The sequence below is a fragment of the Eretmochelys imbricata genome, chromosome 3 (genome assembly GCF_965152235.1).
Source record: "Eretmochelys imbricata isolate rEreImb1 chromosome 3, rEreImb1.hap1, whole genome shotgun sequence".
NCBI lineage: Eukaryota > Metazoa > Chordata > Testudines > Cheloniidae > Eretmochelys > Eretmochelys imbricata.
In genome coordinates this window covers 151,424,451-151,449,081 of record NC_135574.1, presented here as the reverse complement: position 1 = coordinate 151,449,081, position 24,631 = coordinate 151,424,451, and the positions used below count along the sequence as shown (strand labels likewise).

General features: G+C 43.1%; 2 protein-coding genes across 2 annotated transcripts in view; both read left to right on the top strand.

The window, feature by feature from the left end:
- Nucleotides 1-1,079, top strand: part of KIF6 (kinesin family member 6) — a 283,991-nt gene extending 282,912 nt beyond the window's left edge. Inside the window, exon 21 of the mRNA XM_077812187.1 lies at nt 959-1,079. Within this exon, the coding sequence (XP_077668313.1) occupies nt 959-1,079 (121 nt within the window). The remainder of the gene's footprint in view (nt 1-958) is intronic.
- An 11,776-nt stretch (nt 1,080-12,855) lies between these two features.
- KCNK16 (potassium two pore domain channel subfamily K member 16) lies at nt 12,856-23,428 on the top strand. The gene is made up of 5 exons (XM_077812186.1): nt 12,856-13,068; nt 18,158-18,272; nt 18,906-19,072; nt 21,104-21,269; nt 23,211-23,428. The coding sequence occupies exons 1-5, from the start codon at nt 12,856-12,858 to the stop codon at nt 23,426-23,428; spliced, it is 879 nt and encodes a 292-aa protein (XP_077668312.1).
- Nucleotides 23,429-24,631: the final 1,203 nt, after the last annotated feature.

The window sequence follows — 24,631 nt, the reverse complement described above, 5'->3', positions numbered from 1 at the left end:
TAAGTGCTGTCGAGAAAACCAAAATTAGAAAAGAGTTTTTTAAAAAGTAGAATGTCTATATAATCATGATTCCTTTCCATATTTTTATTGTGCTTTGATTATGATAGTTTCTATTTGGAAAATGTTAGTAGTATTTATTATGGTACCAGTTATGGACTAGTTCATCTATTAACCAATGTGAAGGCATAGGGCCAAATCTTCAGCTGGAGTAAATTTACATCAATGGAGCCATGCCATTTATACTAGCTGAAGATCTGACCCATGATCTTTGTGTCAAAGAATTTATAATGTAAGGTCCTGGCTAAACCACATGGGCACAGGGACTCAGTGCAGGATTGGGACTTAAATAGGCAAAAAGATATTGCAGTAAGCTGCTGTTTATCCCCTAGACTTGTCCTGGTTGCAGTGACTGCTGGCAAATGTCATGAACATCATGTGATCCACAATCTCGTTCTACATGTACATCCATGCTGACATGCTATTCCATGGAACGCTCACTCAGCTTGCCTCTCGGAGGCACAGGTGCAACAGATTTGTCCAATGCTAATAGCAGCATCAGTTCTGTAGCAAAGAGTCGCATTGCATAGATACACCCAGTATTTCTCTAGTGACCTCATTGCATTATTTAACTCTGCTTGACAGTAATTTTCTGTGGGTTGACATTAAAATATTTTTTAACCCTTTGTGTGTGAGAGGAGAGCATGTAATAACTAAACAGGTTGCAGTTTGTTAGATTTATGGGAATCCCGGTGTATTTTAAAAGCGTATACAGATCGGAAAGTTTAAACACCGTGGCCTTGATTTTGCCCTAACTTAGGCTGGCTTCTGCCAACACAACCTCAGGCGAAAGCCCTTAAATCTATCTTTTTTTCAAACAGAAAAAAAGGGGACAGGAATAGAGAACATAGAATCAATCTGCTTACTCAGCTGAGTCCCTGAATATACTTGTTTATTTCAGGACCCCCTGGAGTTCAAGTTCATCTATCCCGCTCACTGGAGACAGCCAGACTGATGCTGACATTCTTGCTTTCATTAAAGCCAGACAGAATCTCCTACAGAAGAAAGGTAAACTCTGCTAACTGTACTAGGCCAAACTGAGCTCTCTGCTACAGCAGTTTATATATATATATATATCAATGCTAATATAAATCTCCTTTGGGTATTTGTCACTAAATCAGAGGGTAAGAGTAGTCATAGGTGGACAGTAAATTTCACTTTGCAGTGTGAGTAAATAAAACTGGCAGTAGGTAGAAGGCAGTAAACACACAGCAGTGGCACCCAGAGGTGGCCTGGAAGTAATTCATCACAATAAAGACAAAAGTTTCTTCTCTGTTTTTTTTTTTACAACAGTTTTTAATGACAGTAGCAAATTAGAGAGAAGATGAAAGCAGCAGTGATTACTGAAGCAATAACTTTCCATCACCACTCAAGTGCTGATGACAGCATTACTCTGCAAGCTATCAGCCCCTGGCAGATGGTGTTAGCATTATCACAGAGTGGTGCTTTAGTATCACTCTGCTTATCAGGAATAACTCTCAGGTAAATATACACAGGCTGCAAATCCAGCCACCTTATGCCCATCCAAAGCAAACACTCAGCACACTTAGGGTTTAGGTTCCCTTTTGTCTTAATTTAGTAAGGCTGTTGTCAAGCTTCTTCTGGAGACGTTAAAGTTAAATTTGTAGGCAGCTCACCTACGAGCCAGGCTACAGAAAAAAGCAACATTTAAAGCAAACATCTAAGGCTTTTAGAAGGTCCAAGATTCATCCCGTTTGTAACATACAAAAAATGAACTTTGAATTACAAGGGCGCAATTTGTCATGAAATAATTTCTGAAAGCCCATCAAGAATGAATCTGTCAGCTGCCTTTCCTAACCTGCTTGTTATTTGTCTATAGGCTATCATGTAGAATCATGTGTGGATCTCAAAGAAGGCTAGGCATTACCAAAACTGATAAACTTAAGTTTCAGGCCCACCTGTGTCTGAAAGAGATGCCTGCAGAACAGAGGATGGTCAACACATTTTAAACTGTGTTAAAGTTCAGTTATAAACACTATGGAGATAAGTGTGGTACCACGTGCAGGATGCTTACCACAACCAGCCTGGCAGTGCAGGGTAGGATGACTTAGAAGGTACAGTGTGACTTACAGACGTGTACAGCCTGCCAAGCACTGTACATTACAGTATATGCACTGGGGCCTAGCAAAGTTCCTAGCCAGCAGATTGTCCACCAGGTGCAGTAGATGGGTCCCCCTCTGAGCTCTCCTTCAAAAGCCAGGTGGAGGCCTCTGTTCACTTCTCACCCAGGACCAGCACACCCTTCTTACACAGGATTAATTGATCCTTAAATATTCATGGTAAATAGGCCCAATGGCCTGTGATGGGATGTTAGATGGGGTGGGATCTGTGTTACTACAGAGAATTCTTTCCTGGGTATCTAGCTGGTGAATCTTGCCCATATGGGTTCAGGGTTCAGCTGATCACCATATTTGGGGTCGGGAAAGAATTTTCCTCCGGGGCAGATTGGCAGAGACCCTGGAGGTTTTTCGCCTTCCTCTGTACCATGGGGCAAGGGTCACTTGCTGGAGGATTCTCTGCTCCTTGAAGTCTTTAAACCATGATTTGAGGACTTCAATAGCTCAGACATAGGTGAGAGGTTTATCGCAGGAGTGGGTGGGTGAGATTCTGTGGCCTGCATTGTGCAGGAGGTCAGACTAGATGATCATAATGGTCCCTTCTGACCTTAATATCTATGAATCTATGATTGGATTTGGCCCTAAATGATTTCAGTTCTCCGCATCCCTCAGACACCCCCCCAGCTTTCCGACAGCCCCTGGTCTTATGCTCCTGCTATCTCTGTTCTCCATTGCTTCTCGTGACGTTCACCACCAGTGCTTCTCAATACAAAGGAAGTCTTAACCGCACATGCATTCAGGCTAAAGGCAGTAGACAGTAATAGTGACTGTTGTAGTAACTGTTCATGGATTAACTAACAGAGGATTTTGAGAGCAGCTGGGCCCAGGGCAAAGGAAAAGGAGAGGGCCCAGAGCAGTGTTTATTAGGTAAAGAAATCTCAGGTAAAGTTCAGAGGAAGCTGAGTAGGCAGGACGAGGGAGTTGCTCAAAGTGAGTGCTTTGGGAAAGTGGACAATAATAATAACTAGCTCTTAGATCTCAGACACTTTGCAAAGAAAATCAGTATCATTATTCCCATTTTAGAAATGGGGAAACTGAGTCACAGGGAGGTGAAATGACTTACCCATGGTCACCCAGCAGGCTAGTGGCAGAACCAGAGATGGAACCCAGGTGTTTTGAGTCCCTGCCCAGTGCTCTATCCACTAAGCCATACTGCGTACCCAGAGTCCAAACCTTTTTAGGCTTATCCGTTCTGTAAACATTTGAGCTCTTTTCCATCATGGTGCTTTCTCCAAGACTGTTCCATTTCACTCATGGAGCTTGGTTTTCTTCATGGGAAATCCCTGCAGGTGACTCCAGCAGAAAACATTGTCTGAGCCAAACCAAAGTCTGCTAAGGCCTGGAAAATGTCATCATACTTCCTCTCCCTTCCCTCAATGACCCTGGCCCTTTGAAACTGCTCCATGATATCAATAGCCCAGAAACACATCAAAGGCTCTGCTTTGTATTAGCTGAAAAGAGAGGATAAAATGTGTGCAGAGGCCAATGGTGTGGAAAACAAGTTTCATAAATAGAAAAAGCATCAGCGTGGGAATGCACAACATCCTTAATGAAAGTAATACAGTGGAAAATGGCCTCTTTGAAGGGGTCCCAGGGGGAGATTAGTTAGGCGCTCACAGATCATTGCCATTCATGTCTCTCAGCTTTACAAACAGACATTAATTAAACAGGCACACATGCAGTACTTTTTGCTCGTTTGGATATCTCTCTGTTCATCAAGCCGCCTTGGAGTAGCTTGCTGGGGTTGCTAACATTAAACATAGCTCGTAAAGTTACTTACAAAGGGCTGCTCTGTGAGCATAAACATTTGTTTCACCGTTCATTCTTGGGATATTGAAGTCAAAACAGTTGGCAGGTCAATGATATGCTGGCCTAAAACTCTTGGATTCAGACCTCTTCTTGCCCTGCATCTGTTTTTGTCTGTAGAGTAGCCATTGGTTTAAAATTGATGACAATGTCTTGAACTACAGTCTGATTAACAGTGTCCTTATCTGCTTTCAGGCTTGGGGAACAAGTGAATTTCTTGTTGCACTCCAATACTCCTCCTGTAAATGAAGAAAAATGGACAATTCAAAAATCTCTCCTCTTCCCCCACCTTCTCTCTTTAAGAACTAGGAACAGCTCACCACTTTGGGTCTGCAGCTTGACTGAGAAAAAAGAGTGACTTGTGTATGTCACACCTGTGCAATCATCTCTTCAGCATGGACAAAGAACAAGCCCAACTGAAGCAATGAGACAGGAAAAAAAAAACGTTTTGTTTATTGGGAATGTTATGGTTATTTTGTAAAACATCAAAATTAGTTAGCACTTTTTAAAACCACTTTTCCATCACTACTATAAGTGGAACATTTCTTTGCTGCTGATGCAGTTTTTTCTCTTTTTCTGATTGTACTTTGGAAGCCTATGAATATAGTTATATGAAATTCAACAGTTTTGTCCACAGGTGTTTGTACAAACATTGTTGGGTTTGATTCAGGTGGGTTTCACAGTTGTGCTGTGCAAAAATAGTAAATATTTGGGTCATGAAATTTAGTAGTTTTATTCAGGACCATTGATTAATGCCAGCACATCACTTTTATTGTTTTGTTTTGTTTTTTGTGAGAAAGGCAGTTTTCATACAAAATACCTGAAATTTTGAGATCACGAATTATAATATGAAAACTGATCTGCATTGAAGTGAAATTTCATAAATCAAAGTTTCCAGAAATGTTAGGTCTTTCACTTGGATACATTAAATTTAATGTAAAAATGTATCGTCCACAAAATGTCAAGGTTTAAAAAAACCAAAACAATGATATCTTGCAGGTTTAAAGTAAAATCAAGGCAATTTTTGCAGAATCCAAACAAAATATGAAAATGTAAATGTAAAGTTTTAATGTTTTCTTGCAAATACTGTTCTTTGTATAATCTCATTTTGCAACCCCATGTCTCACTTTCAGTTTCAGATTCAAGCAAATCTAAAACATAAAAGCAAAATTTAGTTTCTAAAATGTACATAGTTTCAGACTGAAACCACTGTGTTTCATGCTATTGAGCAACTTGCAGTAATGAAATCTGAAATCTCTTTGTTATTCATGTACAAAATACAGATAACTTGATTGGTAGGAGTCATGTATTCTTTAGGGCACAAACTTCAACTTCAAATGGTACTAAATTTTGTAGCAACTGAAAATTATGCAATGAATTGGAAAATACTCAAAGCCACAGGTTTTCATCAAATGAACAATTAAAATATGATCAATAATGTAATCTATTATTTAAAAAAAAGCAGTGTATTTCCATGCATTTCCATTTACTGCAAAAATCAACAGGAGTGCCACAGAAATCAGTATGTTTTGCAAAGAATTTAGCAAGCACCAGCTGAAGTGGGGGTCAAGTCTATGGTTATTCATCATCAGCGAGGAAGTGGGGGGTTGAGGTTTTGATAACTTGTAGCAGAAGGGACATAGTTCTTCCTGCTCTGGAGGACCCAAAACACAAAAAGTTGCACATGTTAAGTGCTTACTCATTAATCCAAAATTACTTGTCCACCATTTTTTCAATGACCACCCCATAAAGACTGCACCTTCTAGATAGCTCCTATTTCTGTATGACAGTTGGGTTGACTGTAGCATACTAATGCTACCTGTCTTGATAGTCCCTCTTCAGATAATCTCCTGAGTCACTGGAAAGGGCCCTGGTGTTTACCAAGAGGAAGGTACAGTCAGTGGCATCCGTTTATATTTGGATTTGAGCCTGCCTAGCCACCTGTTAAACAGTTTTTCTAAGTAAAGAGGTTTTTGTGCATGACTGAGTACTGTCTGTTGACCGTGATATCTAGCCAGTGGTTATGCAAACTTGTAGATATAGTAAATTCTGTTTACTTAACGTCTCCAACCAGAGCAAGCTGTCTTCTAAATCGAAAGACCTTGATTGCAGAGATGTCTTGGGGCAGTAGCAGTACAGTGCTGGGTGCCATGTAGATGTTCCCAGGAGGACCTTGTGCCAAGCACCAGGGGCCACATCATCCCCTCTTGTGGTACAACACAGACATTTTCTACACTCGCATTCCCTTCCACAGGTTTTACCAGAGGAGAAGATGGATCTTCACTGAGCTCCCCAATAGCATCATCACTTCCGGTCGGGCCAAAGTGTGTCCACACATTCATGGAAAGGGCCACAAAGCCTGCTCCCATTTGTGGTGAATCCCCAGGGCTCCACACAGAGGCCAGAGACACCCATGTGGATGCCTTGTGCTCTCCAACTCTTACCCCTGGTCACCCCCCTTCCACTGCTTCCTGGCCACAATAGCTACAGGAACTCTGAGGAAAAGATGATACCGCCGCAGGCTCAGCAACTCCTGTAAAGAGGATTGAACCCATGATGACATAGGCCTAGGTATCAAATACTGAGATTCACACATATGGCATCACCAGTATGGATTGTAGCATCCTCTCTCTGTGAGTTGTTACTCTTCTAGTTCAGCCAATCTTAGAATGGAAGTGTTTAGTATCAATAGTATAAATTGAAGCCATTTCAAATAAAGAGTTAAGCTTTTGTAAATGCTAATTGTTCTATCTGCTCAACTGGAGAATATGGATGTTGACAAGATGAAACTCCAGGCATGACTTGTGCTCTGAGGCACATTTGATGTCTCTATATAGAATGTATTTCTTTTCCATGTTCATTTTATTAATAACACCAAAAAATCCAATTTCTATTTTTAATATGATTTTACATTAATCATTTTTGGGTTTGGTTTAAATAATTGTAAATGGTCTTTTTCCAATTTTTTCCATTTCACTTCCTCTAATATTTGTTATGGAACCTCACCAGTGTGGCCAGCATCACACAGAATTATAATACTAGTTATTACCAATGACTCGATCTGAGGCCAGCACAATAAAACTAGGAATTCTTAACGTCTACCTCTACTTTTCTTTGTTCTTAGGGGCATTGCAGTTGAGATGGCCCTCTAGACATGTCCTTCAATATCTGAAGCTCTTTACTCAACACAAATGCTATAATAAGCATACTTGCACTTAGGGCTGTGTATTGATGCCTTGCACAAATTGAAGATACTTTGTAGTTTTAAGAGTTTATCTTTGTGAGGAATTGAAACAACCTGATCCAATGTTCAGAGACAGAGCAACAGTAAGATTTAAGGAAACAGGTATTTGTTTGTGGAAATTATGTGAGAAAAGCATAATCAAAACTTTGCCACTTCTTTCATCCATTTCTTCGAAAAGAGAGGGTCCTCTTCCCCCCTACCTGCATTGATACACATCAGTAAATCAAATTGCATGAGTATAAAACTGACGTGAGATCAAAATCCAGGCCAGAGAATTGCCAGAGGACAGTGTCATGCATGAAGAATCAGTATGTTCATGATATTCATGTTTATTGCACCTCAAAGGAGTGCTCTCTAGGTTCTCATACTCCTGCTGTGAAACTTAAGCCTTGTCAACACTTAAAAGTTTTGTCATGATAGCTATGTTGGTTGGGGGTATGACTAAATCAGTGCTTTTGCCACTATAGCTTATTTCGTTTGAGGAACTGGTTTCAGCTATCGCAGCAAAAGCTGGTATAAACTGCATCTACACAAGGAGGGCTTGCCAGTATAGCCCTACCTCTATCGCTGTACCAGCAAACACTTGCTAGTGTAGACAAAGCCTGAGGGAATAAAAACCACTCTAATCATAAAAGGAAAATTGAAACAATTCAACAACTAGATGTGCATAGTTGTTCTGGCCAGAAGCAAAACCCCACTGAACCACTGTATCCTTGCATGCAGATTGTCACCTCGTGCTCTGTTCAGAGAAACCTGTGCCAGAAAACTAGTCATAAGCATCCTGTCACATCAGCAATTTGAGCCACACAGAATCAGCCAACATAACTGTCAGCTGCACCTCATTACTCATTTTAGACCCAAATTTACCTCTGTCCCACACAGGCCTGCTGTTATCCCGCTTTTCATTACAGTATTGCTTTTGGCACTGGAAATGCGGAATCAGGAAAGTGAAGTTATGGGCAGTGTTACTTACCTTAAAGAAACTAACATTAAACATCAATTTAAGCTTCCTTGGCTATTTTTTTTTTTAGGTGTGTCCTTTATTTTGTAGCTGTCCTATATTTTGAAAGCCCGTGTTCCATGTTTAGGACTTGGAATTTTGAGAGCAATGCCAGAGATGGACTCAACAGAATTGGGGGATTTGGGGGATTTGATTTGTTTAGTGTAGCTAGTGTAACGTGATTTGTCAAGTGGATCACAACCCTAGAAATCATATAGGTGTCCATGCTTTGCAGAAGATCTCACGGTCTCTGTGTCATAGGCTGGGCCACTTGGGGTCAGTGATCCTTCACGCCAAAATGGAACAGCGAAGGTCTATTATTAATAGTAGTTGAGATGAGCCAAGAAGGAAACATTCAGATCTGGATCCAAGTTAGATTTGGGCAAGGATTCAGGGCTCAGAGTTTGGACCCACAGCTCTGAAATTGCACGAGTCGTTCTCATGAGATTTCTGCTGGGAGCCTCCCAAGTTCAGTTTTTATGGTAAATGTATAGTAGAAGGTAGAGGCTCAGAAGTGTATGTTTGCCAGTGATAGGTTAATCTGTTCCCATCCCAGCTAGCTGTGGTTAAGAAAAACATCTGTACACAAAGAACAACAAAAGAAGTGGGATTAGACCTTATACTTCATCTGGTCATCAGAAGGAGGTTTCCAATCTTATTTTAGCACATTCCTTTATTGAATTCTTATCATGTGGAGGCTTTACAATATTTTGGTCTCACTTGGGGCAAGAGGGTTGTGGTGAGCTCATTCTATCAAACTCAGAACTCACTCAGACATCATGAGTTCTCAGTTTAAACTCCAAAATTGTAGGTTTGAATTCCATTTGGGTCTAGCAAAACATGAGTTCTGAGCTGCTGATTGGGGACTTCTGGTTTGGGTTGGGTTTTTGTTCACCCTGGTGTAACCTAGAACTAGGACAAGAAGACCTTTCCAATGAGACTCTTTACAGTTTCCATTGCATGAGCTTCCCTTGGAAAACAATGGTTTCAATCTAGGAGAAAACTGTATTGAAAAACTCAAAAAACCCAAAAAAACAAACAAAAAAAAAAGGGCCGCAACTCTCCCCCTCCAAAAAAAAAAAAAAAAAAAAAAAGATCCAGAGGGTTTACTTAGAGATTTAAGCTCTCTAGAGTAAGGACCATCTTTTTGTTGTGTGTTTGTACAGCAACTAGCACAGTGGTGTCCTGGCCCGTCACCAGGGCTGCTAGATGCTACGATACTATAACCAATAAATGATAAACGCAACTGAGTTTTCCCATCCTTTGTCTCTAATAATGGGAGAAGTTTCAAATCACAGGTTTTCTCACTCCATTTTTAGTCTCTTTAAAACATTTTGAAACTGAAAATCCATGCGTCAGTGGTAACAATTGGTTGGGAACTGGGGAGGTTATTCTGATCAAGGGGAAAAAAGAAATACATTGACATTTACAGATTCTAGAGCAAAAGCAACAAATCCAAGAGGCATTCCTTAAGCCCTACAACTGTCTCTGCTGGGGACAGATCTCTAATCGATTCCTCATCAGAAATGTGATTTTTCCATGGGAGGATATGACAGGGGCAGACACAGCGTGACCATTTTCTCTCGTGTTTTATTCGACAAGTTTCAGAACACACTGTTCTGTTCACTTGCATGGAGCTGTGTATGCATGTGAAAATATCTTTGTTAAATGGCCGCTGTGCAATTTTGTCCTTGCACTTATCTCCAAGCTCATTCAGCCAGAAAGCGCCTCATCCCCAACTGTGTATTTACTCTGCATTTTCTCTCTCGCACACGCAATCGATTTGCTTTTTTCTTTTTCCTACTGAAACCCTCATCCTCAGGACATCTCTTATCATATGTTCCAGGTCTCTTTTCAACTTTGCCACAGCTGCTTGGTATATTTTATTTTCAATTAATTGATTTTTGGTGCCTACTTTTTGGAAATGCTTTTTAAGTAATAGTTAATTATTAAAGATAATATCACCTCCTATCAAAGGCCATTAGAAATCTTTTCATTCGGCCCAAACAAATGGGGTCCATCTCTGATGCATGCATAAGGCAGTTCAGCTACAAGTGTCTCAAGTATTGTGATGAACAAACCTCAACAAATTTGGAGGTTCAGTTTATCAAAGCCCCAGACACTTAAGAGTCTCACCCATAACAGCCATACCTATTTGGACTTTTCCTTCTCATGCGACCATCTTTCCTCCACCAGCATCGCCAGATGTTTCTCCCAGGACATATTGATTTAGGCTTTAAAGTCTGATAATTGGGTCCCCTTGTTGAAAAGAATTCAAGGCCTGTTAGGGAACATGGGTCATTGTCATCTCTGAACTCTTTCTAACCGAAGAAAGGTTCTAGACTGGTTTGGGTAGACCATTTGTTTCATTAGTCATTCATTTAACTAATTTCTGTCACACATTTCACCATGACTTCTTCTTCAATTGTGGGAATTCAACTGAGTTCATCAAATGCTCAGCAAAATAAATGGATTGGCAGCAATCCCAGAAAGCTGCTAACTTTAGGTTTGGATGGCTCTGCCAAGAGGAAGAGCTCCCAGAGGCAAGGGCCCCTCTGGTGAGAGAGCACAGCCTCCTGCTCTGTTGAAGTGAAAGAGCCCAGCTATCAGATATTCAGTATGCAGATTTGCAGTAACAAGTGCTTTGCAGCCACTCTGACAGGCAATCTCTCACATAATCTGGTCCCAGATCACGTGTGTACAACAGCCCCCACAATCCATAACAAATGGGCTGTGCATCTCCTGTGTGCAAACGGAGAAAACACAGCGGTTGTTGCTGTGGGTCATAGAATCATAGAATATCAGGGTTGGAAGGAACCTCAGGAGGTCATCTAGTCCAACCCCCTGCTCAAAGCAGGACCAATCCCCAATTTTTGCCCCAGATCCCTAAATGGCCCCGTCAAGGATTGAACTCACAACCCTGGGTTTAGCAGGCCAATGCTCAAACCACTGAGCTATCCCTCCCCCCATGAGCTATCCCTCCCTAGGACTAAGCCCGGGCCCTCACTGTAGCCACCAGAAGTTCTGCTTCCAGTGGTGGAGCAGGCTAGCGGTTCAGTGTCTCTAGACCATTTGCTTTACCATTGCATTGGGAGGTTTTGTTGTTTTTTGGCAATCTCAATCTCACTTCAGTTTCTGGCTCCTCTCTCCCTCTCCTCAGCTGAGGACTCACCAGAGAACTGAGACTCTAACCCTCTGGAGGGTCCTCTAGTGTGGCGTCTCTCTACCAGGCCCCCTCCTCCCCTCTCAGCCACCCAGCAACAGAGCAGCCACCTATGCTCTGAGCCAAGTCCAAGAGGTGCTATATTCGTAAGGCAGCTTTTCAGGAGCTTCCGAGGCTGAGCTACACCCAGTCTGCTGCCAGTCAGCCAACCCTCATTCTGACACGGGACAACAGGATTTGGCTCTTACAAACAGCCGTTCAAATGAAGCATGTGAAGATTCTCCCAGAAGGGGATGTGACCCGTCACAGCCTTTAGTTTACTTCCCCAAGCACCATTTCAAGGCTGGTGAAAAAACCCTAACCACTAAGCAAAGGAAGGAAACCATTATCCAGAGCATTTGAACAGAAAGGAGGTTTGATAACAAAACCACAGCACCAGACGTGGCTTTCTTGCCTTGGCTGTGTTTTCTTTCAGCCACATTTTGGCCAAGATGCCATTGGCTCTCCTGTAAAATACAAAACTCCAGCTCCCTTCCAGTGCATGAAAATCATTAAGACTCCCATGAGTAAGTCTGTGGGACCGTTTTAGCTAACGATTAACCTTTAGCCCTCCTTCCCCTTGTGCATTTGGATTAAAAGGGCAACCTGGAGAGCGGCAGCAGCAAAGATGAGTGAATCATTCCCTGAAGCTACAGACTAAGGGCTTTTCCAGGCGTGGAGTCCACCGATAAAGAGTTTGGAACCAGCAAGCCAGGCAGTGAGAGGACTGAACTTGCTCGACACTCTGCTTTGTGACCAAGCTTTACTCAGCATGTTTGTGAGCTTCCTCCTGTTGTGTTCAGTGATGCCACCAATGTTTGTATGGTACAGCCTACAGATACTGACTTTTCAATGCCTTCAGCTCCATGCTCTTCTCTGTTCTGGGGAGTCTCCTCTAACTAGAGAGATTATAGCACTGCCTTGTACTGAAGTCTAGTGGTTAGAGCAGGGTGCTGGAAGTCAAGACTGTGAGAGTCTCTTCCTGGCTCTGCCATCAACTCACTGTGTGACTTTGGGTAAGTCACTTACCACCTCTGGCCTCAGTTCCCTGCTCTAGAAAATGAGGAGACTGCTGCCCACCTCACAGGGGTTTTGTGGGGCTTCAGCCATCAAGAGTTGTAACGCCTGTTGAGATTCTTGGAGGAAAAGATACTTTATAAGGGTAAAGCGTTCTGCTTAACATTCGTGTTACCTAGCAAGGGCTCGCCAGTTAGTACACTCCTGGCTGAAGACAAGATGAAGGGGGATGAACGCTGTTTGCACTCGTTTCATTTCATACAGGCCTGATGCCCTTTAGCTGTTTAAACAGACCGTGTGATTCCTCGGTGCTGGGGGCAGTGTCCCTCGCGGCACATTAACCCAGTGAGTGCTCAGAAGGGAGAGCTGCCTGCCACCTCACAGCAGCAGCATGTCCCACCTCGTGGTGCGCGGCCGGCGGATCAACTGGACTCTGGTGCTGGTGCTGGGGTATCTCTTTTACCTCCTCCTGGGGGCCATGGTGTTCCAGCTGCTGGAGAAGCAGGCAGAGGCCCAGTGTCGGGACCAATTCCAGCTGGAGAAACTCAAGTTCCTGCAGAACTACACGTGCTTGGACAAGCAAGCCCTGGAGCAGTTTGTGCAGGTAAGAGGAGCAGGCTGCCCAGCTCTGAGCTCAAGTCTCAGTTTGGTCTTGGAGGGTTTATCCATTTTTACTAAAAATGCGTAGGTCAATTTAACATCTGTGCAATTAAAGAACTAGCTGTCTAAAAAAAGGCAGATGCTCCCTCCACACAGTTCTGCCATTTCAATCCTGACCTACAGCATGTCTTGCTTTTTCCACGGTGAGGCTCCCCAAACACACATTTCTTCTGATGCAACTCAGAGCTGCCTCACCATAATTCCCCTCTCCCAGCCCTGTGCCCAGCTCAGCCCTTTGGTACTGCACTGATAAACATTATTGCAAACCTTAAGGAAGAAAGGCATCTTTGCTGATGCACCTCAGCCCAGACCTGTATTGTCCCTGCATGTCTCTGCCTGTTCCAGCTCTAGCCCTTTCAAATGCCATGAGCTGTGCCATATTGTTCTATGTTTTTGGTGAGTGGGTAAATGTCCACAAGGTACCAGGTTAAGATGTGTAACTCCATTTCATTTGTTATCTCAGGCAGTATTTGACACCAGGTCTACAGAAGTGAAAGCATGTACAGTGAGATCTTTTAACTCATTTACTTTGTCATTTAGAGGAACCAGCACAACATATACTTGCATCTGGTCCAATGTGCACTCTAAATAAATGGTTTTAAACGTAAAACAGTTTCAAGACCAGCTGCAATACCCTCTAAGGTTACTGAAAGCTGTGCTCCTTGGTTGTAGTATGCAATGACAGGGCAATAAGAAATCCTTGAATCAATGAGATCTCTTCTTCGGGCTTGCAATTTCTCCATCCGCAGACTGGGAGCCTTTCCTTCTGCTAACCATTTCAGTAAGGCCATTAAACTACTCCAAACAGGATGGCTGTTTGCATTGTACTCTTGGTCTGATGGGTTTCCACCGATCAATTCCTGGATCAACAAAGAGCCTGGCAGGCATAGTAGATGGACTTGATAGAAGAGTGAAGTACAGATCACAAAGGTAGCAGGAAGTGAATGAATCTGCCTGAACCTTGTTCCATTAAGACCACTGAGTAATTACTAATACTATGATGTATTACTTGTTGAGTGCTTCGCACAGCACAGAACATGACACAAAAGAGAGCCCTGATGCCCAGATACAGAGAAATGATGACTCCAGCTCTAATCCCAATTGGTATACTGGGATAATGTGTTACTTAGTTCAGTCCCTAATAACCTAGGACGCTCCCTGGGGGCCAAATTCTCCTGTCTTACACCAATAGAACTATATTCAAACTAAAGGGGTTGCACTGGTGTCATTGAGAGAAGAATTTTGCTGAGCCTCTGGTTGTATTGAACACAAAGAATGTTTCAACTGCTAGCTGTTCTGGAAAGAACCAGCAGAGGGCACCAAAGTATCAGATATCATGTATCAGACTCGAAAGGACTCACTCAGAAACAGCTCACTAGATCACAGGGAGAGCTCTGAAGGACAAGCAGAGAACTGTGTGTCATCCCTCACAACGCCTTTTAGACACATTTCCAGCTATTATTAATAAGAAGGAATAAAATTATTCCAAAATTGAATCCCTAGCTCTGAGAGTACTGCTAAGAAGCCATCATCACCTGTCGGTCGTCTTTATTGTCTACCTGTTCAATCATGAGGCACCGGTCTACCCAATCTAAAGTGTTGCGCTACTCTGAAAAGTGACTGTGTAAAAGGCATTGTTGCAGCTCCATGCTTAATGTGTGCCAATGTCACGGGGTTGGCTTTGCTCAGTTAAATTGAAAAGCTGGACTTTCTGACTCCCAGCCCTGCAACTCCACCCCCTGGGATCTGAGAGTCAAAAGTTAGCGTTGCTTCTGGCTCAGACATTATCTCCAGTAACAATGTTTGGACTTGACCTCCATTAACAATTGAGTTGATTCTGCAAGAAGCAGATTCCTGTTGTTCCATCTCCATTAACGGTGTTGGTTCTGCAGGGCTAGAAGGAGAAACACTGAGACTGGCCTGATCTGAAGAGCCTAGAACATCGGGAAATTCACATAAAACTTTGTGACCTGGGCCCATCTCTGGTAAAAACGTATTTTGTGTCAGAAAATGAAGTGGAGCTGACCCTAGATACAGACAGGAAGCAGAACAGCTGCATAAAGAGGAGCCATTTTTACAGTCACTTTTCTGCCCAGGCCCACGCTTCCAGCCATTTGTCAGATAACATCAATCCTGACACACAGGGCCAAACCCTCGGCTATGGCTAAGGAGAATGCAGTGCATGTGGGGAGGAAGGAATAAAAAGTGGTATAAAGTTCACCTTTGCTCTGTTCAGCTCCTGTGATAGCTCTATACAGGGCTGGTCCCCTTACGGAGGGCTGCTCTAATTTACATTGGGTGCTAATGGTCCCAAGAGAACCAAAAAGGCAGCGACAGATTGGTGCAGCATTGGAGCATAACAGCTACACACCTTTTCCCCAGCCACACCCCACTACCCCAGCATCAGGGGTGGAAGGAGGTAGAAGCCATTCTGTTAACGTTTTGTCCCAGAGGATCCTTCTTACACTGGAATGATCCGGCTGGGTCTGGATATGTCGCCGCCACAGCCAGACCCTGCAAGCTGGAGTCACAAAGCAGCCAGACCACACCAGAAGATATGACCCACAGTGTCAGGATATGAATGTGATGGCTTAGAGAGGGTGTTTATGGCTGGAGTATTTAAAAGGTGTTTTAAAAATGCATGGCATTTTCCTTCTGCACTTGGCATGTGCATCTTAGTGGAGATTATACTTCTGAGCATTTCTGCTTTGAACTGCGGAGAACAGAGAGTTGCTCCTTGTGGGCCGTGGGTTAGAGCTGAGGTTCTTTTAGGTATTCTGAGTGGCAAAGGACTGTGACTGGTACCTCAATGCAGTTTGAAATGTCATTCTTCTCTCCTCATTCCCACTTAAAAACACAGCAGTAATTTTGGATATTTTGATTTGTCAAACTCCTGGAAGAGGTTTTTAATGGCCAGAACAAAGCTATTTGGTAACAGAAGGGAGAAAAGTGTGAATAACACTACTATAAGAGAATCGAATGTGGCCAGATGCAGAACAGTCTTAACTGTCTTTGCAGATTCCTGGATGCTGTAAGAATTGTTACTGAAAGAACAATGCAAGGTATTAAATCCCAACCACCAAAAGTTGTATTACTCAGTGTGCATCAGCTCAGCTAACATTTCAGAAGCAGTGCATCCACATTGCCCTGGAATGAGGCATTGCAGAGATAACGCCCCCAGCAGCAGTCAAGGATTTGGGTTTGGAATGATCATCCCCCAACCTTCAGTGCTGATCTCATGGTTGTTGGGTTGTTGAGGCTGAGATGGCTATTGGGGCAGCACACTCAGCCCCTGTGGATCTTGTGTCACGCTAGAAGCAACCCTTTCTGCTGATTAAGGAGCTGGGTGGTGGGTGCACAAATGAGGTTCATTCAATCACCTGGTGGAAGGGTGAGGGCCAGGACCTTGGAGCTCAAAAGTGGTGAGAGGAAAATAGAACAGATCCTCACAACTCCACCAGATGCCACTGCCCTGTGGAGGGAATATTACAGCAGCCAAGTGACATTCTATTTACCCAGAGGCATTTAGTTGGATATAAGGATCTAGGGGTTATAGTGGATCGCAAATTGAATATGAGCCAACAATGTGATGCAGCTGCAATAAAGGCTAATATAATTCTGCAGTGTATGTGTTGTAGGTAAGACACAGGAGGTTGCTGTCCTACACTACTCCGCACTAGTGAGACCTCAGCTGGAGTACTGCATCCAATTCTGGGCACCGCACTTTAGGAACAATGTGGACAAATTGGAGAGAGTCCAGAAGAGAGCAACAAAAATTATAAAAGAAAACCTGGCCTATCAGGAAATGTTAAAAAAAAGGCGAAGTTTAATCTTGAGAAAAGAAGACCAAGGGGGGACCTGATAACAGTCTTCAAATATGTTAAGGGCTGTTATAAAGAGGTCTGTGATCAGTTGTTCTTCATGTCCACTGAAGGTAGGCCAAGAAGTAATGGGTTTAATCTGCAGTAAGGAAGAGTTAGGTTAGATATTAAGAAAACCTTTCTAACATAAGAGTAATTAAGCACTGGAATAGGCTTCCAAGGGAGGTTGTAGAATCTCCATCATTAGAGCTTTTTAACACCAGGATAGACAAACACCTGCCAGGAATGGTCGAGGTATAGTTAGTTCTGAGCAGTGCACGGGGATGGACTAGACAAATTCTTGAGGCCCCTTCCAGCCCAAGGATTCTATGATTTTGACAGACAAGTAAAATATTTCACATTACAACTGAATTTGGGGAGCTGCACTCCCTTTGCCCATGTTGACTTTGGCCCACTGCAACACCCAGCAGGTGAGAGCAGTCTAGAGCAGCACAGGACGTCTCATTAGTTAACCCCAAGCTGTCAGACAGAAAGGAAAGGCCTGGAGATGATTGGTGGAGATACTGAGACGCTATAGCTAAAAACTAGGGTGACCAGATGTTCCGATTTTATAGGGACAGTCCCGATTTTTGGGTCTTTTTCTTATATAGGCTCCTATTATCACCCACCCCCGTCCCGATTTTTCACATTTGCTGTCTGGTCACCCTACTAAAAACAGAACTAGTCCTCAGGACGTTGAGGTGAACCAGCCACTCCTCCCGCTCCACCCACAAACATGCATGAGTCACACATAAGTCTGGGATGAGATGGAGAGTGGGAGGGATGGAGGAGGAGCAACCTTTGTTTTTATGGTATATCATCACTTTGTTTCCCTAATTCAAGCACTTTCAGGTCCCCTTCCATTCCCTTCCCTTCATCCTCCAGCAAGTTATTGAAACGTTCATACTTGAGTGCTCCTGTTCTCCTCTAAGGAGGGCACAGGCCCCTGGCCAGCTCTACTCCTCAGGCCTTTGCTGAGCCACTGAGAGACCTTTATCAGGTCCTTCTGGTCAAACTCTAATCTGTCTAGAAACTCCATTGCCTATTATACATCTAAGCTTGCTCGAGACATCCATCAACACTCACCTGTCCATCCTTTTACCTGACAATCTCTTTGTCATGAGCCTATACATGCTGCTCACCTGTGCTGCTTCTGCTCTTCTTCTGCTTCAGGTCATCCTGGAAGCATGGGAGAAAGGGGTCAACCCAGAAGGAAATTCTACCAACCCCAGCAACTGGGACTTCAGCAATTCTTTCTTTTTTGCAGGAACCGTTGTCACAACTATAGGTGAGATAGCCTCTCTTCCTATTGACCTCTTCCTCTGTCAAAAGATGCTTCCTCCAACTGTCCTGTAAAAGACTGAATCACTAGTGACAGCTGGATAGGCTAGACCTGTCAGGAGAGTCTGTATCAGTGTGGGGCATATTTAAAGTGCCACATTTTCAGCCAGCCTCCAATTCTGCATGTTCATTTTGCACACCCAGCTTACTGCACCTTCAACAGTGGGCACATGCCCATTTTGCACCTGCAAAGCCTTCATTTGCATATGCAGATTGGGTGACTGCGCTGTGTGTGCAAGACAGGTACTGCATCTGCTTGTGCAAACCAAGTTAGTTGCATTCATCACAAAATTGGAGACCTGGGTTGAAAATCAGACCCCTAATGTGGAAGGATAAGACATTTTTAAATAATAATTTTTCATGTCCAGTGTTCTTTTGATAGTGACAAAGATTTGAGGCGCAATCAGCAGCTGTGCCATTTTCTCCAGCCAGAATTCTGTCTGGAAAGGTGTGGATAAGCTGGGCCTTAATGGAACTGAACTAAACTGAGCTTCCAAGCCTTTGGAGGTTCTCCCATGGCCATAGACTGACTGTAAAGCCTTTTAATGTAATTGTCCCTTTTTTCTCTCCTTCACTGCAGGTTACGGTAACTTGGCCCCCAGTACGGTGGCTGGGCAGGTGTTCTGTGTGTTTTATGCCTTGTTTGGGGTGCCGCTTAACCTGGCCTTTCTCAATCAGCTGGGGAAAGGACTCAATGCACACCTGATCACTCTGGAGAGATGGGTGCACAAGCCAGGCCGTGCACGGGTACAGTGTTAATTTATTATTGGTCTTCCTCTGTTTTAAAGCTAATTGGTTTTCTGAGACAAGTGGCACCTCCGGCTTTGCTGCTGCCTATTTGTGTGTATCTCCTGGGACATAATAATCATGTGTCCTTTCTATATCAGGAAGTTAACATGTCACATTTATAGATGATGACTTTGAAGTAATTTGCTCTTGTCTGAAGGAAACGATATTTGCCTGTCTTAAGCCTCGATTCCCCAAAACATGGTAGCATGGCCTTAATTTTGAGCATGGGCCCAAGTCCCATTGACTTTGATGGACTACAAGTATGTACTTAAGTGCTGCACTGAATCAGGCCTTTGGTGCCCAGCCCCTAGTAGTTTTAAACTACAGTAGAACCTGAACGTTACGCACACCTCGGGAATGGAGGTTGTTTGTAACTCTGAAATGTTCATAACTTTCAAGAAAAGGTTGTGGTTTTCTTTTAAAAGTTTACAACTGAACATTCACTCAATCCATCTTTGAAATTTTGCTATGCAGAAGAAGAATGCTGCTTTCCCTTTATGTTTTTAGTAGTTTACATTTAACATAGTTAAATGCCGCTGGTGCCTGACTGCGTACTTCCGGTTCCAAATGAGGTGTGTGGTTGACCGGTCAGTTTATAATTCAGGCGTTGGTAACTCTAAGGCTCTACTGTATGCCAAGACAATTTCATTTTTTATTGGTCCATTCTAATCTGACATCCCTTCACTAATTGGACCAGCGACTCGGCACTTAATTCTTTTCCCTCTGTTACTCTCTGTTTAAATTAAGATAGATATTCACTCTCTGTGGGTAAGGCCTGTCAGTAGGTTACCCAGTCTGAGTCAATCCATATTTTGGAAAACAAGGTAAATGGAGAAAATTTGTTCTCCATGTTTCTGTATAAAGACTGTGTGGCTGGCCCCTGAAATCAAAGAAAAGAGAGATTAGAGAAGACTCTCAGATACCCGATCTATGAATGCCCCTTTGGTGAATCTATGGCCCATTCAGAGCCTCTCGCACATCCTGTTTTCTCAAAGTGGAGTCTCTATGCCTGTCTGTCTCTCTGGACCGCTCATCTCTAGGACCTGCTTTAACTGCTCATTCACTTTAGAAAGTCACAGACCAGGAAAGTAGGTTAGCTCTAAACTAGTGTTAAGAAATTAATTGATTATTTTTTCTAGACATTCCTGGCTAGTCACCTTCCCCCACCCTATTGGTTTGTGTGATAAAGTTCTTACATCCCAGACCCCCGAATGAATGAACAATAGTAATATTTAGCACTTTTTCTGTTCAAACCTGTCTGCAGACATTATCTTATTAATCCTCACAATACCCCTGGGAGATAGGTAATGAACTATTTTACATTAGGGGGAAACTGAGGCAGAGACAATAAGGCCCACGCTTTCAGACTTGCAAATTCAGTAGTCATGACTGTGAGTTCATTCAAGACAAATGCATGCACAGAATTAGTCATGTATTGGTTCTAAGGCCATTGACGTCAATGGTTGCCAACTCTCACCATTTTATCACGAGCCATACATATTTGGTGCTTTTGTTAAAGGTCCAGCTCCTAGAGTCATGTGAAAATCTCAGCTTTCATTTAAAAAAAATTAGTTCCTAGTCCTCTTGGTTGCAGACAGATGTTTGAAAATGTGATCTGAGCTCCCCCAAAAGGCTCAGAAACTAGAAGGCAAATAAAAAGAACCCCTAATGTATTCTTTTTTAAAACTTCCACAATTTTTTGAGGCCTGAATCATGATTTTTGAATGCTTGGCACTAGCAATACTGCTGATGAATCCATTACTAGAAGTGCTTTAGTATCTCTAGGGAGAGAATATAACCAGGTCAGATTGCAGTTCATAGAAGGGGATGAGCATTTCTCCCTTCCATCTTGTCCACTGGTACCCACAATAATTGGATTCTGTGGGGTACTGTATCTTCTACAATCCAGCAACAATAAAAAAAATCCACCAACCACCCCACGACAGACACTCAATGCCGCTGAGCTGCCATTTTCCTTCTCTCCTACAGGTAGTGCAGACGCTGGCATTGGCCCTTTTTCTGACCGCTGGGACCTTGCTATTTCTAGTATTCCCACCTATGATCTTCAGTTATGTAGAAGGCTGGAGCTATGGAGAAGGCTTCTACTTCACCTTCATCACCCTCAGCACCATTGGATTTGGGGACTATGTAGTAGGTAATGAACAGGGTGGGGTTGGATGAATTTTATAGGCCTGTGTTCTTAGACCACTGTAAATTGGGAGTAACTCTGCAGAAGTTAACAAGTTACACCAGTGCAAGTCTGGCATAAGTGAGATCAGAATCTGGCCCTATGTCTCTACTAAGATTGCCATCAAGGCGGTTAAGTATTGCCAGGTGTGCTGAGGGGTATGGATCCTTGTCCACTGAGAATTAGACTAAGACCCACCAAATTCATTTCACACAGGCCACTGAACACCGATTAGATAGTAACTGTTCTCAATCTGGTTTAGAGTGAGCCACAGACGTAGAGGTGAAAGACTCTATATCCCATTACTAATCCTCCGAGCCATCCAATCCCAATTAGTGTCACCCACGTATGGAGTACACAAGAAACTCTATCAACCATTTTTAGGACTCATGTCTAATACTGAGCTGCCAGTGATTACAATTACAGGGTGAATACTAGTAGCAAGCAGAGGCCCTTACAAGAAAATGTACCAGATGGCAGCATAGAATCCGCAGGGGAACTGGCTGTGCCTTAGAGTCACTGCCAGAGAGGAGGCCTTTCTCTGCACCAGCTCACTTAAGCACTACACTTAACGTACGAGGTATAGAATGTCCACATGTGTAGAAAGAACAACAGGTTCTGTCACTTTCTCTGGGGTTTATCCTCCCCAAACTTCCCAGAAGTTTTGTGTGTGCATTGTGAGAGCCTCTTTGCCATAAGGCCTGGCTGTGACACTGTGGAGATCAGTGATGCATTTGGTCCTTAAAGTCTAAGCAAAGTTTTTGACTGGAGTACTGACTACACTGCTTAGCTGATGCACTGACCATTCATTCACTAGAACTGCCATATGGGTATCAGTGACACCCTCCCACCCCCTACACACGCACATGACACTATTTGCTTGGTAATGTATTCAGCAAATAATATTTGGTCCTCTCTGTTCAGAACTCAGGCATAGTGCATACTACAGAAAAAACAATGGGTGTAATAAACCATGGGTGTGGCTAAAATAATATTCTAACATGTTAGAGAACCAGATGTAGAATAAAACTGCTTTTCTAATATGGTTATAACATGGTTGATTTCCCATCAACATGGGCTAAAATGAATAATTTTACATAGCCCTGGTTAAGGTTAAACACTACATGTTAGTTGAAGTTTGATGAAAGTAACAGCTTGATTGCATGGAGATGCCACAAATTGAGTGAATCAGTCACATCACTTTCTTGTCCTATTTACCAGCTGTATAGCAGGTATAGTCAAGTGGTCATGATAGGGTTAAATGGGTTACCCAGAGTAGTTTAGGATGGAGCTATGCTCCGTGCCACTCTTACTTCTTGTTTAGTCAGTGGGAGTTTTCCCCTCACTGTGTTGTGATGCAGTTAAATAAAGCAGCACGTTCCCAGCCTGCGGTTCTGTGTGCAGATGGGCCTTACAATTTTGATCCCATCTACTCCAAGCCGAATCTCAGACATTGGGGATATGTCTTCACATAAAATGCTACAGCTGTGTTGCTGTAGCACATCAGTGTGGACACTACCTAAGTCGACAGGAGGGGTTCTCCCATCAGCGTAGGTAATCCACTTCCCCGAGAGGCAGTAGTAGGCGGACGGAAGAATTCCTCTGATGGATACACGGGGACTTAGGTCAGCTTAACTACACTGCTCGACGTGTGGCTTTTTCACAGTCCTGAACCACATAGTTATGCCGACTTAATTTTCTAGTGTAGGCCAGGCGTGAGCAAGAAAACAAGTGAATCATTCTAGTACATATGCCCACATACAGTAGATTTCGTATGTGGGATCTGTGTAGCTCACATGACCTCACAGTAGATCTTTGCATGAGATTATGTGTGTTTTGTATCTGGTTGACCTGTTGTTTGCCAGTCCCAGGGGTCCAGTCTAACATGAAGTTTCACATTTTTTTCAGGCACAGATCCTAACAAGCACTACATCTCGATGTACAGGAGCCTGGCAGCAATTTGGATTGTTTTTGGCTTGGCCTGGCTCGCTCTGGTCTTTAACTTGGGAGCCGACCTGATGGAAAAATTCCTTCAGCTAAAGTGGCACAAGCCTGGCACAGCAGAAGAAGCCATTACCAAGATGGAGGATGACCCTGATCAACCCAGAATCCACATACCTAGCTGAGAGAGGCTCATGGAAAACACTTTAGAAAAAGCAAGGCTCCCCTGCTCCTACCTCAGACACACCAAGCAAGCTTTCTGGGTAAGAGATTGCTGGATCTAAACCACAGGTTGCAGACTATCTCCAAGGGAGAAGATATTTTCAGAAGAAAGGAAAGCCCTTCATAGTGTAAAGGCAGCAGCTGAATAAAAACCTTTGAGGGAGTGGGACTGTAAAACAAACATCCCAGTATTCATCACTCACTTTCCACTCAACGACCCCCTGGTGCAAGTTCTCCTGAAATAATTAATTACCATCCCTCTGATTTGATCTTTAGCTACTGGAATTGAATTCTGTTGATCTCTGGCTTTCAGAAATCCATAGCGACTGCCTCACAGCTAGGGTGGGAATATCTGACATCAAGAGAGCTGAGCTGAATTTCACTTCCAAGGAGACACAATGAGAAAAACAGGACCAGGCCTGGCCACCTGTTTAACCACATTAATCAGATGAAGCTTTTTCTGAAACCTCTTGGCAGGCTTTGTCCTATATTGTTCAGTGATTACATTTCTATCATTGTCCAGCTGGGCTGAAAAGCTTTGCCTTAAAATTGTTTAGAAACACTGTGTCCATTCCAGAGCTGTCTGCATTGTAAGAACTTCATCTGGAATAAACAGGCATCTGAGAGCAAATTCTGATCTCCCAAGTCCCTTGATAATACCAGTCCCTTGCTCAGTGACTACTGATGCAAGCAGACTTCCTTATTTCCTGCCAGTTCAGAAATCCTTTGCCAATGTGTGGTACCTGCTTTAGGCCCATTCATTAAGAAACTCTCATGGACTATGTGAAGTCGGTACTGTCCATTCAGTCCTAAGCAAAACTGGCCGACTCCTCCCATTCCAAATCCTGCTCTCTGTTACATGCATAGCATTAGTTGGTGAGAACAGGGAGTCTGATTTTCTCACAACTGCTTTCAACCAAGAGTAACAGCTCTTACATCAGTCAAGGAGGTGGAAAAGCAAAACAAAAGCCACACATGTCTGGAACAATCCTGTCACTGAACCATAGAAATATGGGTCCCACATACAACAAACTTTATAAAGAGTTAATCAATAACGTCTTCTACAGATAAGCTTGTAACCATTATGACATATGCTACTTCTGTATGTGACATTCTAATAACATATATTAATAACTTATTAACCCTTTATAAACCTGTTATAAATG

Coding starts and splice junctions, on each gene's coding strand:
- KCNK16 (XM_077812186.1), top strand. CDS start 12,856: ATGTCCCACCTCGTGGTGCGCGGCCGGCGGATCAACTGGACTCTGGTG. Junction 18,273..18,905: donor AACCGTTGTCACAACTATAG/GTGAGATAGCCT, acceptor CCTTCACTGCAG/GTTACGGTAACTTGGCCCCC. Junction 21,270..23,210: donor ATTTGGGGACTATGTAGTAG/GTAATGAACAGG, acceptor CATTTTTTTCAG/GCACAGATCCTAACAAGCAC.